The following is a 19,223-nucleotide window of genomic DNA, read 5'->3' as shown; positions in this document are numbered from 1 at the left end:
ATTATATGGCCTGGAACAATTGAGGGGGGTGGCAGGGAGAGTGACACAGGTGTGCGCTGTGCAATTGGTCATACGTGCACAGCTAGCATTTAAATCAGCAACATAAGGGGTAAGCAACTGAACAGCCCCATTTGGAAGATGTTGGGACTGGGGTCCCCAATTATGATAGGCTGAAAAGCCCAAATTCTTAATTGTGGTGTTGCTTTCTAAGCTGGAGTAAAACCAGGTACTATTTTTTTATCTCATTGGCATCATGGCAAACTGGGATAAGGCATGTACCAAGTAATTGTCCTACTGCTGTTTGCTGGGAAAGGCAGAAATCGGTACGATTAATAAAAAGAGCCAGAACCTCCCACACGTTGGTAGCCTGGGAATAGGGGGGATGTATTGCTGTCCCAGATCCCAAGGGCAGACAGACAACAAATATTATTATGCTCAATAAAACACAAGAATTAGCATTTAAACAAGCAATGAGGGCAAGTAAAAAATTCTCCGGGGACTTCTCCTTATCTTGTTGCTTTAGCAGGTGTTCAGCCTGTTGGGAGAGAGACTTTATCTGCCCCCACGTTACTGGAGCATTGGGAGGACCGCGGTATCGCTCTTGAGACAAAGTCACTGTTGTAGTTACCAACGGGTTAAAATTAGGAATAGGATTGTTAAGGCCCTGGTGCCACGCCATGCTGCGGGCCGCCTGTGGGGTCCTCTTTCCACGGACGGATGTAACGGGCTGGGACCCACACAGGCCCCTTAGGTATGTTAACGGCTGCGTAACCTCGCCCCCAGGTAATCAAGGGGACTGGGGCACTCCACGTTGTTCCAGGGAGTTGTCGATACGTTACTTTGGGGGGGGGGGGAGTTCTTCCTTGCACCGAAAGTGTTTTTGTAAACGGGATATATAATGGTTACCATCAAAAACAAGATTTAAATGATTGATTGTATAGAGCACAGCTAGAGCAGTCTTTCATTGGTGGACCTTTATATCAACCCCGTCTCCTGGTTCCAAGGAGTGGCAGGGCTGCTGGGGTCTTTGGATAGCGCTTCTTTACCTGTGAGAAAAGAAACTTAACACATTTTGTTAGTGCCTGGCAGTGTTTTGCAAATCTTATAGCTGCTTGGGCACATTCAAGCCCCACCCCCCTTTTGTTGGTTATTAGCCAAGTCTTAGCTGTGAGCAGTGTCCTTGAATGAAGCCGGTGTTTTATTTACAGTCTCCTAGCTATTTTTTTTTTTTTTTTTTTTTTTTCAGTTAACTCATTCTGTTCGTTTTTTCTTCTCCCTTTTTGGCTTCTTTTAACCTACAAAGGAAACTTTAACTCTGCACTCATACACCTTTTCCCAACAACGAACACATAAACATTGCCATTATACAGTACATGAGTTTTATTATTTAATGTATACCACATATACTCTTTCACTAAAATAACCTTATTACAGAACTTTGGAGCAACGAGCTAGAACAAGCACACCCACTTTGAGGAGTTCATTTATTTTAACCTCTAGTCCAATAGCCTTCCACCATCCCCAGCCCTCTGGCTAGAAATCTGAGGTAGCCAGAAAGATCCCATGTACAATATGGGGAGTGGGTTAACTTTTCATGTCTTTGCTTTCAAAGACTGTTGGTATGCAAATTTTAACAACAATTTCTTTAATTAACAATTTGGCCAATGAAGCTTCTTTTTCTTACTTAAGCAAATGCATTAGACTTTAGTGTATCACATTCTCCTGATTTATTCAAACACCTTGTATTCCAAAGTTGAATAAAACAAGTATCTGCATTCAACCCTTCTATTTAATTTTAACTAGACTATCCTATGAAAATATTAAACACAACAATTTTGGCCACGGGACAAACACCACAAGACAGGACATAGAACACAAAACATAATTCCTGTTGTGCCAGTAAATGCATGATACGTGGAATGCTGTTCAGCTGGCATCAGTTTTTTTCTGATTATCTGAAAGACAAAAAAACAGAGGTCTACCCACCCCTTCTGGGCAGACAATCATCGCTTGAAATATACAAATACCCTTGTTGACTTCAGGCAAAAACAGAGGAATTACCCCATATTTTCTTATATTTGTTTCATAAGCAGCCTAGGTTTTTAATTACATAACACTGTATACATTCTTCAGCTAAGTTAACTAAATTGTTCATAGCCAAACCAAATAATAGCAATCCAATAATTTCTTTGCCTAAATTTATTTACAAACATTTTACAGACACCAAGAGCCCTTTTCTTTAGCATTTTTACAAAGTTCAACTGCTGTTTCCTCCAGCAACTACAGAGTTAACTTCTCACTCTCCCTTAAATCACTTGCTTGTCTCCCAACAGCCACTTTTATCAACTTAAATCACCATGCCAAGTAAGTCCTGGGTATTTGAAATCCCCATGCTTACACTTACTGACTCCTTCCTTCCACTACACCCGTAAAGTTTTCCAACCTGCTCTCCAATCTCTCTCTCTGTTGCCTGCCTGCCTGGGCCCGATCCTGCTTTTTTGCTGAACCGTCCCTTCCATGGGCACCAACTTGTTCCACTACCAGTTTAGCTAGGAGGGTGGGCTTTTTAACTAGCCCCCACCCCTCCTGGTCTTTTCCCTTAAACCTTCTTACTCACAAGACTACCCGAGTCCTCCTTCATGAGGCTTGCCACCTGGACAAAAATCCAAACCCCTTTAGAGAGTTTACCTGAGACCCAAGAAATTACACAGAGCGCAGAGGGAATTACAGTCTAAGTTAGACTTTCCCACTTCTATACACTGTCCGCTACAGGGGACGGGACAGAAGGATCTCAATTCAACCTTAGAGCTTCCTCGCACTCATGGCTTCCACTCCAAGGAATTATGAACGAGAGGTTCAGTTCCGCTCACACTCCTAACGCCCAAATGTATACAGAGCAGAAAAACAGTAACCGGTTAAACAGAACAGAACCAGAACCAAATAGCGTTTCCTTATCCTATTAAGGCATATTTTTACTCATGCAATTCTCAACATATAGCACCAACAGTACCAAGCAAAGCAAACACAAAATAACAAGGGTAAAACAAATAGATGGTGTAAATTCTGCAGTGCTTCCCCCTTCTTAATTGCTCACCAAGCTGTGACAAATCTCTGTTACCAATCTATCCCTCGTGTCAGGTGATCAGGCTGACACTACAGGATTGCTGGGGGAAGATAAAGAAAATACACCATATAACTGAATTTTAAAGCTTCATTAATAAAATAATAAAACAACAATGGAGAGTGTTGGGAACGCTCCCACATCACTCAGGAAAATATTAATGCCCCAAGCCCGAAGCTCCTTTCATACTTACACAGGTACGTCCAGACTGGCCACTTCTGTGTGTAATGTTCAGAGGAGGGGGAGAGGTGGAAGGGAGATTATCCTGTATACAGCTTGTCCAGAATTTCCAACATGCTTCTGCTCTTGGGAGGGCTGTTCTCTTACACCCTGGAATCTCCTGCGGCATCTCTTTCAGAGATTCAGTCCAGGTCGGCTGCCTGTGGCTTCTTTGGTGTCACCAAGCCACACCGACTCCAGGGTCACAAAGGCACACTGTTGGGTCTTACTGGACAGTTAAGCTTTGCAAACGTAATTTCAGTTCTGTAGCTTGTATTTCCTTTGCTCCGCCTCTGTCTATATTTTTCCTTCACAGCCAGCTGGGGCCGAAAGCAACCTGTACTGCGCTCGGAGCCGGAGGGGGCAAAGGGGGGGGCGACGACAGCAAGGACTCAGAGGGGGCTAGACTAGGGGCTGTCGCCCTGGGTGCAGGACTTGGGGTTTCAACCTCCGTGACATATGAGGGAGGTGGGGTAGGGGTGGGAGAGGCAAGCGGGGGCGCCTCCTTTCACAAACGCCCGATTGCCTCTGCACAATGTTGCCACAGCAAGATGTGTTGGATGGGCGCTCGTGGCTCCTTTAAGAGCCGTTCGCCTACATTTTGCCAGTCAGAAACCTCGAGAGACCCTCTCTCGGGGTACCAAGGGCACTTAACCTCTATGACATGGAGCAAATCCTCCACATGTCGCTGTGATGCTGTGGTGCTACCGGTTACCTTGAGTAACTTAACCAGCTCTTTCGCATGAGCCTTCTGTTGCACGGACAAGTCCCCCCCCATACTCACGAGGGAGTGCGCGAAGACGCACTGTGGTGCACCACGGCTCGACCGGCCGGTGGGTACGGAGGGCTGGAATCACGTCGGGGTCACCAGATGCGGGAAGGAACCAGACGCAGACAGCTTGTGTGTTCAGGAAAGCGTGCCGCCGTGAGGCGTGGCAACCTTTTTATTCTTTCAGTTACAGCGTCATGCATAGCTTACAGCCTTGTTTACTTGTTTCGCATTGGTGGAGGACTCTTTCTTCCCCTTTTCCCCCCACCCGCTGCGTGTGGGCAGAGCGTGCTGTACTTTCCTAATCTTGTGATAATATGGAGTCAGCATTCTGAGGCGAATCAGCATTCTGTGGCAAAAGGGGGTTTTGCAGGAAGCGGTTTCTGGTGGCCTGCCAGCCAGGACCGATCCCTACACTGGAGCCCCGTCCCTGCCACTACCCTGAGGAACCCCCGGACCAGGCCTGGCTGGACTCATCTAAGGTACTACCAGATCTACTGCCCAGCCCTGGCCAGGAGGAGCCCATGCTACTAAGCTTCCCAGGGACTGATGGCCCTGATCAGGTAGGACCAGAGGGGGAGATAGGAAGTAGCCAGGGGCAGCTGACCCCAGTCAGACTGCAAGTATGCCGGAACCCATGTCAGTGTGTTTCAGTCAGGATTCCTCACTGACCATTAACAGTGTTAACAGCTGCTAGGGCCCTGGGCTGGAATGCAGTGGAGTGGATGGGCCTGCGTTTCCCATGCCACCCGTACATGGGTGGCAGAATCCCCCTCCCCCTGGGCTAAGGAGGCCCATCAAGCCTGAATTATTGACTGCTCAGCCCTGAGCCACAAGGGCCTGAGCTATTGTAACTGTGGGTTTGGGTGCCTGCCCGAACCAAGGGCTGGGCCCCCTTTGACTGTGCTACTGCTCGGTCCTGCCTACAGGGCCTGAGCTGCCTGAACTGCTGGCTGCTCAACCCCGAGGGCAGAGGCCCTCAGATGATGTGTAGTGAGGCAGTGTGGCTCCCCTCCTCTCCAGGGAGGGTTGAGCCCCGGCCGCACACTGTCACAAGCCCACAAAGAGTCCAGGCTCCCACAGCAGTTGCCTGAAAGGTAAGAGGGCAGGGGTATCTGGGAGGGGGGCCTGGCTCCCTGACCACTCTTGTCTTGAGGACATTAGGCTGAGGGCCCTGGGCTCCAAAAAAAGTAAGGATGGTCCCTCTACTTCAGGGGATGCAGGCAGTAGAGGCTCTTCGGTCCTCCTGGTAAGCAGCCCCTTGGGTTAGGGAGCTCTTCTCTCTGAGTGCCATGTGCATGTGATTTGAGTCCTCCCTTTTAAAGGGCCACCCCTCTCCAAGTTTGACAGGCTTCCCACCTGTGCCAGGTTGGGGCTGACTGTGCCCAGCTGAGCTCTGTAACCCCTTCCTGCCTGAGGGGTGAGGACTGGCCTGTTCTACCACAGGAACATTCACATCTCCCAGGCAGCAGGCACCGAGCCAGGCACCCAGAGCACTCCTGCAGCTGGTTGGGTGGCCATAAGGATTCCTTTCCTTCCAGCCCCAGGTAGGGGCAGAAGCTCTTTCCTCACCTTCTCTATTTCACAAAGGGCGGAGTGCGCTTAGGTGCTGAGTATGAAGCTGTCCTCATTGAAAAGGGCCTCCTTTGGCAAAGGCACCTGATGGGCCTGCCAAAGTCAGGATTGAACCAGGTACCTCTAGGCAGTCAGTGCTATGTTTGCCCGAGGGCACTGAAGTGCTGGGCTTTGGCTTTTTCTCTCGGGGGAAGGGCCTTGGTAATGTGTCATGAAGCTTTAGTGCAAAACTTCCTTGAGACTTCAACTATCACAGCTGCTGTGCACGTTCTTCTAGCAGCTCTCCTGCCCAGAGCCAGAGCCTTGGATCAACAACCCTGCTGCTTCCCCTAGCGCTACAAGGAATGAGCCACCCATGCACCACAGGTATTTCCGAGTTGGGCCAACGCAGTCACCAGGAATTGACCCCCTCCCCTCCTACCCCAGTCTGGCAGGTATCCCTAGACCAGCACAGGTCTAGGGTGTGTGGTGTGCCCTGAGTGTCTGAATTTCTGAACACCCACATGGGAAATGCCTTTATTTTCACAGGCTTTTTTCGGGGGCTGTCTCCACAGCCTGTTTCTTGCAGAAAGGAATTGGTTACCTAACACTCAGCCTGCCTGGATGCAGGTGGTAGATTCTGTATGAGCGTACACAGGATTATAGTCCTAGGGCCATGGCTCTTTGCCTCCCACTCAGACCTTGACCATATTCAGCCCAAAATCCCACAGTGCAATCTGACCTTGGCCCACCATAGCCAGGACATTCAGTGATGTCTGCTGGCCTGTATGCCAGAGGAAGGGGGTGAACCATTAATGAGTGACAGCAATAAAAGCACTGTGTTAGCACATGAGTGAGGGGTCACATACCCTCTGGTGGCCCATGTGCATGGGATGAATTTGTGGCTGCAGAAAGGTCCCCAGGATGATGTGGCAGAGCTTTGGTTGGGGGCCCCAGTGTTGGTCACCTGTAGGTCTAGTGGTGACTGGTATCCTTGGCAGCCTACACTAGCCAAGAGTCAAACAGGGTGGGACGGGACAGGGGTGCTGGTGGGACGGGACAGGGGTGCTGCCAGCTAACACCCAAAGCCTTTCAATCACCAGCATTTCCAGCCCAGCGTGATCCCTGTCCCTGCATCTCACAAACCCTTCAGCATATCTGGCCATGTCTGTGCCAGCGCAGCAGAGAATGAGGTGGATTCCCATCCCACGAGCTCCCCCCACATCCTGGACAGCCACAACACCTAGTTGCAACTTCCCTGGGCTAGGTCAGAACCAGTGACCTGGCCATGGGTCCCTGGCCCAGGCCCCCTTCCTGCCTCCCTCTCCCCAGCTCTTGCTGGCTGTTGGTGGCTTCCAGAGTCCAGCTCTGGTGGCCAAAGCTCAGGATCTGGCCTCCCCTTTGAGGCCCTGGGGTGGGGAGGAGAGAGGGGAATATTGGGGTTGAAGCCACTAGGACTAGAGTCCAGGGGAGAGTGAATGTGTCAGGCATTGGGACTGGCCCTAGGAGCTGCTCCAATAAGTTTGGGTCAAATAAAAGCTGCTCGGGCAGAGTCCTGCTGCCAGACAGGGCTGCACTCCTATCTAGCCCTACCCTGCCCCAGAGCCAAGGCTCACCAGGGAGCGGGTGCAAATAGAAGACTCTAAACACAGTGACTTGTGGGGAGCTAGCAGCTTGACATGCATGTGCATTGAGGTCCTTGCCAGTGCCTCCTGAGGCAGTTTGATTTCTTTCCTTCCAAGAGATCCCCTCTGCCCTTCCTCCCCCCCCCCCGACCTCTGAGTAGCTAGGGCTGGGGCTGTTTAGTGTATCAGACTGGTGGAGGGAAGTGCTGAAGCAGAGGCTAAGGTGTCCAAGCTTTGCAGCCCTGAAGACCATGCTAGGACCTGTAACATCCAAGGACTGGATCATGTGCTCTGGTGGGGAGGGAAATGCTGTAGCTGGTGTTTAAACTGGGCTAAGAAAAGTCTGGGGTCTGTCATTGTTCATGGAAGGTTAGAGCGGGGGACTGGGAGACAGGACTCCTGGGTTCCATTCCAGCTCTGTTCTGGACTTAATGTGTGACCTTGGGCAAGTAACTTTCCCTCTGAAGCTATGCCTCAGTTTCTCTACCTTGGGCTTTGTCTGTGGATGGAACATAGTGAAGGTGCCACATTTAAATACAGTCACACTGCCCTTTGCCAGCAGCCAGCTCATCTGGGATGCAACTCAGAGGCCTCATTTGGGGTAGGATATACACCCTCTGTCATCCCACTTGCTTGGAGCTGTGCCTGTGGTCTCCATGGCCTGCTCTGGCCTGTATGGGATGCTGCATGCTGGGATTTGCAGGCTCTGTGAGCTGCAACATGCTTTGCAGCTGGCGTCGCTCTATAGACCTTTCTGGGCCTCCTCTGAAGGGCTGATTTTCAGAGGTCCCGAGGCTTTGAAAGCTGCAGATGGCTGGACATCTTCTCCAGCTCTCACACCACTCCTTTGCCCTCCCACACAAGCCATCCACTGGCAAAGGAGCTATGCAGAAGACGCTTTCCCCTCTTCCTGAGTTTCACAGGCAGCTAGCTCTGGCGATTTCAACATGAGCCTCCCAACAACTGGTCTTTTTCTTAAAGCCTGGGCTCCTGGAGTCAGGTGATGATGTGAGACTCAGCTTGCATTTTAAAATCCATTCCTAGCCCTGGTGGTTGTGGAGAAAAGCTGGAAAACATGACCCCCAAAGGCTCTGAGACCAGGAGACCAACGGGGAGAAGAAGCCAGATGTAGGATTTCTAAAAATCTCCTGAGGTTTAAGCCAACCTCATGGTCTGGAGGCCCAACTTGTGCTCTTGCTCTCTGCCCCTCAAGTCAAGGTGCTTTTCTTTGTCCAGCATGAGAATTTATAGAGGATCCCTAACTGCTGAGCGGCTGGGAGCCTCCCTCCGGGCTTCATTGGCCAGAGGGCACAAGGGACTCTAGAAACCCGCAGCCAATGGGACGCCCGGGATCGGTTTAAAGGGCGCCCCTGCAACCCTACAAAAGGTGATGCGGGCCCCCTGCCAGACCAGCCGGGCGGAGGGGGCGGTAGCAGGAGGCGTGGAGTGTGTCTGTACCAGGCCAGACAGGTGCCCCCCTGGGGACGCCACCCCCAGCCCGCACCTCTCTGCAAAGGTAAGAGCTCCGCTGTCCCTGGCAAGCGCCCGCCCCTCTCCCGCGTTAATCCCCTGCGGTTCAGCCCTGGGTTTGGCAAGTTCGAGGGACAGACTCCCCTCCCTGCTCGGGCACTGCCCCAAGGGGCTGCTGTTCCCCAGCACCCAGGCTGCGAGGCACGCAACAAGCGCATCGGGTGGTCTGGACAGATGTGCAGGCATCGGCTTTGGATCTGGATCTCGTCTGAACGTGGCTTCTCTCCTGATCTGCCCCCAAAGGAAAGGCTGGGTGGGGAGAGCAGGTCCCGGGGGGGTGGCCTTGCAACGCTGGCTCCATCGGGTGGCACCAGGAGCTGGAGCTATGGGTCCGATCGGATCCGTGCCTCTAGCCTAGTTGCATAACCAGTGTCATGTTCACTTTGTGGGTGGTGGCAGAGGGGGTCTCTCAGACGGTAGGAGCTTTGAGGGCTCTTCATCCCCTGCCTGGGTGGGGGAGGGGGGGAAAGATTGCCTTCAGCAGAGGCTCTGAGGCTTGGCCAGAAACTCTTGTGTCCTGGCTCTGAGTGACCTGGAGAGACTAGCTCTGTGCCTCAGTTTCCCTGTCTGTAACTGGCTATGCTTGACATTGCCCTGTCTCCCAGGTGGCAGTAACCCCTGAGTGCAGAGCAGTCAGGGACTCATGAAGCCAGTTGTGGATCTGGCTGTGTCAGGCATAGAGTGGAAGAGCCCCTCTTTTAGATGCCCCTGGTTGGCTCTGCCTGGCTCCACGCTGCCTGCTGTAAGGTTTGCTGAAGAGCCCAGGAGCTGATGAGTGAGAGGAGACTTCTTGAGCTGCCCCATCCTTCCATCTCTCTGGTCTGCTGGGCAGCTAGCGATGGGTCTGGTTCTCCAGGCTCTCTGCCATGCTTGTGGCTGCTGTTCCATTCTCAAGCTGCTAGTGCCTGGGGCCACCCTGAGCCGCCCTCCCCCATGGCATTGTGTTCCCCGTTTGCTGTGCAGCATGTCCAGTCTGTTGGTGCACTACCGTAATGAGACAATGTGAGCCCTTTAGTGGCAGCATTTGGCCACCTGTGGGAACAGGAGAAAGCCTCCCTGGAGGCTGCCTCAGCACTTTGTTTTCTACACTGCATGTCCCAGGTGAATAGGGCAGAGCCAGGTGCCAGTGTAACTCATCTCTCAGCAGGTGGATTCTGTTTTGTTTGCAGGTGGCAAGTTCTCGGTCTTTGTCTCCGTGCTGGCTGCACAGCTCTGTCCATTGGCTGGGGAGCAGGGGACTCTAAGTCTGGGCATTGCGCTCACTCAGCGCAAAAGGGGAATGCTCATTTGAGGAGCGTTTTCCAAGGATGAGAACCAGCTGATTCCTGTCCATTCTCCTTGGCGCTCCCTGGGCAGGTCCCTGTACTGCCTCAGTTCCCCTGGTGTAAATGCAGATGGTAACGCACGGTTGGAAGGTGCTTTGAGCAGAGCCAGTGTAAGGAAATTTTGCATCCTAGGCGAAACTTCCACCTTGCGCCACTCCCCCACCCAGCTAACCCAGCCCCCCACCTGGGGATCCCACCACCCCCACCCCGTGCGGCAGCTAACCCTGCCTGGGGAGCCCCCCTCTCTGCGACCGCTAACCCTGCCTGGGGAGCCCGCCCCAGCTCACCTCGGCCCTGCCTCCTCCGCTGAGCACGCCAGGGCCACTCTAATTCTCCTCCCCTCCCAGGCTTGCGGTGCAGATTGGAGGAGACTTAGAGGGCTGTGTGCCCAGCGGAGGAGGCAGAGTGAAGGTGATCTGGGGCAAGGAGCGGTTCCTCTGTGTGCTCCCCCCAACCTCGGTTACTGCAGGCGGCCCTCCCCCACACCTGCTCACCTCCACTCCACCTCCTCACCTGAGCGGGCTTTTAGGCACCCCCAACCACTAGGCGCCCTTGGTGGCCACCTAGTTTGCCTAAATGGTTGCACCGGCCCTGATTTTGAGGTCCCTGCTTGAAGGTGCCATAGATATGCATGTTATATTGTGCTGGAGACTCCTCCAGCACGGTCTGTCTGAGCTCTTCCCTGAGACTTAGTAATGAGCTGGGGGTGAGGGGCTTCAAGGCCAGACTGTATTTACATGAACACACCCACTCTGCCTAGGTGCAAGCAGGCAGAGCTGTGTTGCCCAAGTTCTCATTTCTGGCTGGTGCTGGGGTACAAATTGCTTTAGTGCTGAATACAGGGATCATGAAACATTATTCCTATGAGTGAAGGGCAGCAGGCCTGTGCATAGCCTGGCCTGATTGAGGGGGCTCACGCTCAACTGAACTGAACTCACTAAGCATTGGGTTCAGATGCTGTCTGCCAACAGAGGGGGAGGAGTTTGCCTGTAGGGTGACCTGTTCCACACAACTGGTTGCTAGAATTCCTGCTAATCAGGTCTTAGTGCTGACTGGCTTGCAGCAGTGAGGTTCCCCCACTGAGAGCTGAAATCACTGAGTACTGGGGGCACAGGGGAGAGGCCAGGGGCAGCAGACAAATGCAGCTGCAGGGACAGCATTGCTTGAAGTTGCTTTCCTCCCCTGTTTAGTTTTCCCTGATTACTGAGTGGAGGGCTTGAATTGTTAAGAGGGACCCCTGGATATTGAAAACCCGGCCCTGGTTGCTGCCAGCTCCACCCAGCAGAAGGGCTATGCTCTCAGGGAAAGATCCACATGGCTGTGCTGACCCCAGCAGCTCCTGGAAGCCCTGGCCTTAACTGCCCATGCCTGCAGCCTGGGTCTCTCTTCCGTCCTCCCTGGGGTGCTTCTCACAAGGAGCTGTGCAGGGCATGGGAGAGGGCTGGCCTATGGCTGATGTGCCTCTGCTCTGCTCTGCAGTGGGACTGGAGGGAGCGTGTCAGCAGAGGATGCCCATCCTCATCTCACCCGACATCGCTGCCCGGTTCAAGGAGAAGTGGCTGCTGCTGCACCCTGAGGACCAGGACAATGTGGGTGGGGCTGTGACCTTGGATGACAGCCTCACCAGCTTGCAGTGGCTCCAAGACTTTTCCATTGTCACCACTGATCCGGAGAGACCACCTGTCCCCAGCTGTCCTCTCCAGCAGCCTCCCCAGCAGCTCTTCCAAGGGTCCGAGGCCCCGGCCAGCCCACCAGCAGGAGACACTGCAGCCAAGGGGATGCCCCCGCGTCTAGGCAAACCCACCTCTACAGCCATCTCCCCTGGCACCAGCTACCTGCCTGGCCTTGGTGCCACAGAGATTGATTACAAGAGCAACCCTAGGGTGAAGCCCCCTTACTCTTATGCCACCCTCATCTGCTTGGCTGTGCGGGCCAGCAAGCAGGCCAAGGTCACCTTGTCAGCCATCTACAGCTGGATTATGGAGAACTTCTGCTACTACCGGCATGCTGAGCCCAGCTGGCAGGTGAGTTGGTGGCTTGAATAATTAACAGCCCTGTTGAGGTGATGGACAATAGAGGCTTCCGTCTGTCACCACGAGGACTGGGGCTCCACAGGCTGATAAATGAGCCGTGGTATTTGATTCCTTCTGCCTTGGTCACCCTCATCAAGGCTGCTTGTGCCGAGGCGGGGAGTGCAGGGCACTTTCTTTCTCTCTCTTGCTTCTTGGAAGACCCCAGCAAACACCGTATTTAGCTGTGGAGCTGCTCCTCCACAGGTGTCATCTGGAGTGGGGGATGCTGGAAAGGTGGCTCATCCACCCTCTCTTTCTATGGAGCCTTTCACTCTACAGGTGATAGAGCGGGTATCTGTTTGGGACTGAAATGCAGGCACCTCTGGGGCGGGTCACGGCTGTGGGAGAGCTCCCAGGAAACCTACTGAGCAGTCTCCTCTCTCAGTGGGTCAGCTATGCCAGCTTGTCATGGCCATGCTAATTGTGTCCCCACCCTCTGCTGTGTGGAGAGGAGGTTGCTGGTATTTCAGAGGAATAAGTGACAGGACTGGGGTGGGGGGAGGAGGCAGGGGCAAGAGCCAGTGTCCCTGGGTTCATCAAAAGCCCCTTGCTATAAAGAACAGGGGATGAACAAACCTAGCTTGTGTGTCTAGACCCAGGGATGCTAATGGGGCCACCTGAGCTCCAGCGTGGGGGTCTGGTCTCAGGAGACAGTGGCAGGTCTCTGACCATGCTGACAAATGAGCCTGGGTATGTTGTCCCTGCTCCTGGGAGCTGGACTCAGAGGGCGTAATGCTTCCAGGCACCCATGCTACCCACCCCAAGCGTTTTGATGACACCACGCCAGTCCCAAAGACTCGGGAGACTGGCTGAAAAAGACTGTGGTTCTAACACAGGAAGCAGTGGGTGTCTTTTCCCCTCTGGGTGTGGGAGCCTCTGTGGACTGTGTTTTTCAGCTTCTCTTCCCCCCACAACACGCATTCTTCTTAGACCAAGCTGAGGTCCCCATTAGCAACATACCAAGGCCACATGCTCCCGCTGGGCACTGTCAGGACAGGCTGGACTAAGTAGTGCTAATCTGCGGGACTGCTGCCAGACCCCCTGGTGGCTGCAGCTTAATTCCAGCCCAGCCACCCCCCAGCTCCAACGGGGAGTCAAGCCCATGCAGCCACAGTCCTGGCTCCACACTGCCCCTTCCCCTGGTGTTCCTGCAGCAAGTGCTGCTCTGCCCAGCCAGCTCTCTGGGGGCAGAGCAGAGAGCCTCTGAAACACAAAGGACTAGGGGCTCTTTGCTGGGATGCCTGGAGTGTTGCAGGAGAGGAGCTGGGCCGGGTGGGGGTGACACCTGCCCAGCGTGTCCCAAAGAGCCCTCGCTGCCAGCATGGCACATCCAGTCCAGCGCTGCCCCCACAGGCTGCACCTTAGCTTGCCAGCAGTCTTCTTATAAGCCTTGAGCTCAGAAAGGTGCCGGGGGCAGCTCTGGGATGAAGCATCTCCATGGCCGCAGCCCATGCACCCTTCGCTCCTGAGCCCAGCTGTGAGGGAGAGCGCTCCAGTGTCTGTGGCCCATTCAGCTGGATGGGGCTGTTTGTGACACGGGGGGTTGGTTTAGGACCTGCCTGTGCCTTCACAACAGCCGCTGCATAGCTCGTGGGGGTGTCACTGCACCGGGGACCAGGGCTGCCTCAACTCCTGAAGTGGACAGGCTCTTCTCTGCACTTGGCCCAGAGCTGCCTGTCGGGGGCAGGGATGGGCCCTGTATCCGTATCTGGAGGCTAAGGGACAGCCCTGACCAGCAGAGGGGCTTGGCGTTAAGGCCCCATTGAGATGCACGGGGCATTTTTCCCGTATCAGAGAGTGCTGGGGGTCAGGCTCTCAGCAGACTCGGGCAGATGCCCCGCTTTGGTCGCACTCTAGACGCATTTCTTCCCAGTCGGGACTGAAAGTGGAGATTCTGCTCTGCACATGACTGAGACCTTGGCCTGGCCTGTAGCACCTGAATCTCCTGGCCCCCAGCCCCAAACACTCACACAGTGAGTCACATGTATGTTATTCTGCTGGCCCCATCTGTGCAATGGGGCCTGGATATTGGCAATGTGCAAAGCTGGCAATCCTGCAGGGTTATGGGGCTACCCCATGCACATTACTGGGACATGGAGCAGTGAAGGGACTAGCTAGATTGGGTAAATGGTGTTAATGGTTGGGACTGGGAGTCAGGAGACCTGGTTCTGATCCAGGTTCCTCTCCACATGAGTCACTTAGGCCCAAATCCCAAAGATCTTTAGGTGCCTAACTCCCATGGTCCCTAATGCCCAGTGCCTCAGTTTCCACATCTGTCCAATGGGGCTAGTGCTATGCACTTTCCAGATGCTGGGAGGGCTCAGCAGGCCCAGGTACTGGTGGTCCCTCCTTGCCGCCATGTCCTTCATGGGCCTTTTCCTCCTTCTCTTGGCTGCAGAATTCCATCCGGCACAACCTGTCCTTGAACAAATGCTTCCGGAAAGTGCCGCGGCAGAAGGACGAGCCAGGCAAGGGGGGCTTCTGGGAGATCGACCCTCAGTACGCCGATATGTTCAGCGACGGTGTGGTCAAGCGGAGACGGCCGGCGGCCGCACCCTACAGCCCACCATGGCAGCGCCCTGCTGTGCCTGCCCTGGAGCCTAAGTGCAGCCTCTTGTCCCCTGTGCCCCACCTGGGGGATGGGCAGCCAGGGCACACCCCTCACCAGGCCACCTGCTGCCTGGTGCACCAGCACAGCCAACGCTGCCCCCTGCTGGATGCCCCCAGCCCTCTGCCGAAGCGCAGCTGCCCAGCAGCCAGAACTGCCCAGTCCCCTCTGCTGCCCTCTAGTGGCAGAGATGCAGAGGCCCTGCGAGGAGAATTCGACTGGGCTGATGCCTTTGACGATGTCTTCCGGGGAAACAGCAGCAATTTCGAGGACCTGGATATTAACGCAGCGCTCAGCTCACTGTCCACAGAGATTGACCTCGCCATGCAAGGCAGGTACCTACCCCCTGCTGGCAAGTGGGGCGCCCCAGCTCCCAGTCACCCCAGCCCAGGGGCTTCCCACTGGGAGGATTTCACCCCCTTCGCTGACACCCCTCAGCACCCCTGGGAGGAGGCGAAGGGGGAGGCGCTCAGCAACCCCTGGGGCTTTGAGCAGGGCTTCAACTTCTGTGATGGCTTCCTCAGTGAGATGCAGCCCTGGGACAAAGTTGACACCTTCATGTGATCCTCTTCTCTCCTCTGGGGTGGGGCCCTAGGTGCCGCTGGGCTGCAGCGCCCAGCCCCCCAACTGATTGCTCTTCTGACTGCCCCTCACTCAGCTGAGCTGGAGCTGAGCCCTGCCAGGTTGCCAAGGTGCAAGCGTTCCCCTGCAGGGAGTGCTGGGCCCCTGCCTCTCTTCTACTCACTGGCATGAAGGCAGGCTGAGTCCCTTCTGCTCTCCCAAGCACTCCGTGGGCGAGGCCCTGTCCCTCCCCGACTGCCAGTTCCTATAGCTTTGAGCCCTTAGGCAGGGTCACACTGGGAGTCCATCTCCCTCCCCCCCACCCCCAGCAAGCTGTAATACTGCAGACTGGTGACTTGGCTGGAAAGTGACTGTTCCAGGGCCAGCTGGACCTTGGCCCTGAGCCCCAGGAGGCTCTGTGCCCTGTCATGGCCCCCAGGCTGCAGGGGGGGCCAAGGGGGCAGCAGCTGTGGGACAGGACCCTGGAGGTAACATCTGAGGAACCTGAGGGGGAGGGGTGGGCAGGAGGCTTGGAGGGAGCTCTGTGAATGGCATCGTGCCCAAAACAGGCCAGGATGGTCTAGGGCAGGAGGGAAGAGCTGGCACCAGAGTTGCATAGCCTGCCCAAGCAACACTGCTCTGAGTGACCTGCTTCCTTGAGCTGGGAGGGGCCTCTCCTGGTATTGCCCCAGGCTGGCAGAGGGAGGGCCTAGGAGGGAGCAGCCCTGCCATAGGGTGAGCCCTGCTGCCAGGACCCAAGTATTCAGCAAGTGGCATGGAGACTCAGCTGCTCCTCCTGCTGGAAGCTGCTGCCCAGCTAAGGAGGGGTATGAGCTGGCAGTGAAATCCCCTCCTGCACTCACCCATTGCGGTAGCTGAGCCTTGAGCTGCAGGTCTGCCAGGCAAACCAAAGGAGCCTCCCCTGGCTGTGTGGCTCCAAGCCAGGCCTGGCCACTCTGCGCCTATGAGGGAAGCACCTTGCTCTGCAGCAAGGCCCCAGCCAGCTTCACCTCTCCACAGGAACACTGGACCTCATCTGGGCTGGCTGCTAGGCATAGCAGCCACCCCTCCCCCTCAGGGTGAAGATGGCAGAGCTCACCCTGCCTTGGGAGTGGCCCGTGCTACCCTCTGGAGCAGGAAGACAGTGATGAGCAGAGGCAAACAGGCCAGCTGGGTCCTGTTCCCTCCTGCCTCTGCCGTTATCCTGTACTGTGACCTCAGGTACGTGCAGCTTGGTGCCTTAGTTTCCCCACCTGTGAAATAAGAATGATGCTGCCCTCCCCCTTGTCATGCACATGAGTGACACTGTTACTGTCCAGCCTGCCCTACAAGGCCAGGCTGGTACCGCCCCACCTCAGCAGAGCATCTTTCTGAGCCACGTCTGGTCTTAGCTGACCACATGAGTCAGCGAGCCTGAGTTTACACTGGCCACATCCCACCTGGGGCTACGGGCTGGCCCGAGCTCCTAGCATGCCCTGCTCCAGCCAGGGCTCGGCAGCATGGTGGAATGGCCACACAGTGAAGAAAGTGGCAGTGGGGAGCCAGCCTGGGTTGTAACTGGGGCAGAGGGGAACATCACAAACTCTTCAAAGGGGGGCCCTGCTACCACCGTGCCGCAGCTCTGCGAGATGGTGCGTTCTGGGAACTGGGCAGCTGTCCCATGGCACTGCCAGCCCTGAGGCCATGCACTGAGCAGTGCCAGCAGCATGTGGGACAAAGATCTTACCACTGGGAGGGAGGATGGTGGCAACACAGGGCCACTGAGAGACCTCCCCATGCTGCAGAAGCAGGGTGCTGCAGGGAGCCCCAGGCTAGCCAGCAGCTGGGGTGAAGCACTCTCATTTGCCTGGCTTACCAATTATGAACCCAACTGCCCCCATGCCCTGAGCTGAACTTTCCCAGGCACCCCTAGGGCCAGCACCACCCACAGTGCAATTGCAGCTGTGGCCCCTGCCAGGCTGGGAAACCCCAGTCATGTCAGGGGACGACATGGCTCTTGTGCTGCAGGTCCCCTTTCCACCTGCTCGAGCCGCTGGAGCCATGCTGCAGGCTGGGAAGGGGGCAGGGTTGCTCGAAAGAGACGGAGGCTAAAGCCAGCAGCGGTGAGGGGTCCGAGGGTTTGACCCTGCTGGTGCTGCCAGTTCCTAGTGCTTACTGTGAATGGCCCACCTGTGCAGTCCCCACAGCTGGGGCTGAGGTGGCCTCGTGCAACAGCTCCTGGGAGATCCAGCTCCTGTCCAGGGCCTTAGGTGGCCACGCGGGGAGGGAGGTAAGAGCTGGGTTGAGGATGATCGGCATAGAGTTGTTATCCTTAGCTAGCAATGGTATTAAGAGTAAGGATGTAAAATACTAAATGGTTAACTGGCTAACCGACCTAATCGTTAGCCGCAGCCCCATGGTTCAGCCAGCCAGAGCAGCCCCAGCCGCAGAGGCCCCAGCCTCTCTCCCTTTTATTGCTTAACTGGTTAAGTGACCTAATTTTAATCATTTAAACGGTTAACTTTGTAAATGGATATTTACATCCCTACTGAAGAGGGAAAAGAAGCAGAGTGTGAGAGGGAGAAAGTGTGGCTGTGGCTGTGTCCCCTAGAGCGATTCAGCTTGCAGCCCAGCTCTGCAGGGCCAGGCCGCAGGTGTTCTTGGCGATTTTGAAAACAAAGCACAAAATCTCAATGGATCTGTGGAGTTTTCTCAAACCCATGCCCGTGGGAGCTGTGCCTGAGCACCCAGAGGGCAAATGAGCCGGGCTGAAGCACATCCTTGTGGCCTTTAACCTGAAATCACTGGGCTTGCGATGGCCCTGCAACCTGGCTGAAATTGTAAACATGCACATTCACGCATGTCAGGAGAGTCCAACGTAACGTTTCCCACTTCCACCCACATCCTCGCATCCCCTGCCCTTCCTGGGCCTCAGACACAGCATCATGCAAACGGCTCCATACGTGTCACTCAGGTCACAGTGATGACTAACTCTCCACCAGTGCTCAGTGCATCTGCGCCCAAGTGACATGGACCGGGCAGCGCCTGTTCCCTGGATGATGCGCTGGGTGCTGCTGACAGTGTGTTCTTTCCCTGCCGGTGTCTGCGTGCAGGGAACGGGCCTGCCAACCTGGCATGGCGCTGGGTTTCCTGCGAGAAACCACAGACTGAAGTCTCGGACTTGTGTGGCTTTTTGTGTTTAATTCCCTTGGGTTTTTGTTTTGTTTTTTATTGTAAAAGACAAAAAGAATAAAAATGGATTCCTCCAACAGTGTGGCATTCAGTTTCAGAGTTCGCAGCTCATTGCACGTGCTGGGATTGTGCCCGGCTGCCCCCCAGCACACAGCGGCATGGCTTCTGACGCCAGGCTGAGAACACACCAGCCCATTGGTGTGCCAGGCAGTTCTAACCCCCGATGGGGAGGAGGTGGCAGGGCAGCCAAGCTGAGCAAGCCTGGTGTGGCGAGCAGGGCTGATGCCAGCTCGGCTGGCTAATATGGGCATTGCTGTATCCAGGGGTCCAAACCTCCAGTATGGGGTTCCCTGTTCCAGATGTGAACGTGCCAGGAGCCTCTGTGTCCCAAGGCTGCCAGGCATCACCCTGCTTGAACCATCGGGGCAGCAATCAATGCTCAGCACCTCAAGCCAGGTGGAGTCTAGCCCCTCTGCCCCTCCCTCCTTAGCTTTAGGAGAGCTTCAGGTCATTCCCCCTTCACTGCTCCCCAGCCCCACCTCCCTCTCTGAGCCTCCACCGCACTGACCAGCCAGAGCCCTGGCACTGCCACACCCAGCCCAAGGCAGGCTTAGCCAGGTGGCTGCTGGCCCCCATGATCCCCCACTCCCACCCCATTCTGTGTGCTG

The 19,223-nt window shown here is 55.2% G+C and overlaps 1 protein-coding gene across 16 annotated transcripts; it reads left to right on the top strand.

Moving 5' to 3' along the window:
- The first annotated feature begins 4,450 nt into the window (after nucleotides 1-4,450).
- Nucleotides 4,451-18,631, top strand: LOC115658687 (forkhead box protein J1-B-like). Of its 16 annotated transcripts, none has more exons than XM_030578028.1 (5): nucleotides 4,451-4,591; nucleotides 9,988-10,253; nucleotides 11,623-12,167; nucleotides 14,614-15,158; nucleotides 16,405-18,631. In XM_030578028.1, the coding sequence occupies exons 3-5, from the start codon at nucleotides 11,652-11,654 to the stop codon at nucleotides 16,646-16,648; spliced, it is 1,305 nt and encodes a 434-aa protein (XP_030433888.1). In that variant the 5' UTR covers nucleotides 4,451-4,591; nucleotides 9,988-10,253; nucleotides 11,623-11,651; the 3' UTR covers nucleotides 16,649-18,631. The 16 variants fall into 16 exon arrangements, with proteins under 16 accessions (XP_030433888.1, XP_030433881.1, XP_030433880.1 ...); XM_030578021.1 differs by lacking the exon at nucleotides 9,988-10,253 and adding an exon at nucleotides 5,965-6,050; XM_030578020.1 differs by lacking the exon at nucleotides 9,988-10,253 and adding an exon at nucleotides 5,962-6,050.
- The last annotated feature ends 592 nt before the right edge of the window (nucleotides 18,632-19,223 follow it).

Source organism: Gopherus evgoodei, chromosome 10, assembly GCF_007399415.2.
Source record: "Gopherus evgoodei ecotype Sinaloan lineage chromosome 10, rGopEvg1_v1.p, whole genome shotgun sequence".
Taxonomy (NCBI): Eukaryota; Metazoa; Chordata; order Testudines; family Testudinidae; genus Gopherus; species Gopherus evgoodei.
Note: the sequence above shows the minus strand (reverse complement) of the source record. Positions and strands in the feature narration are given on the sequence as shown.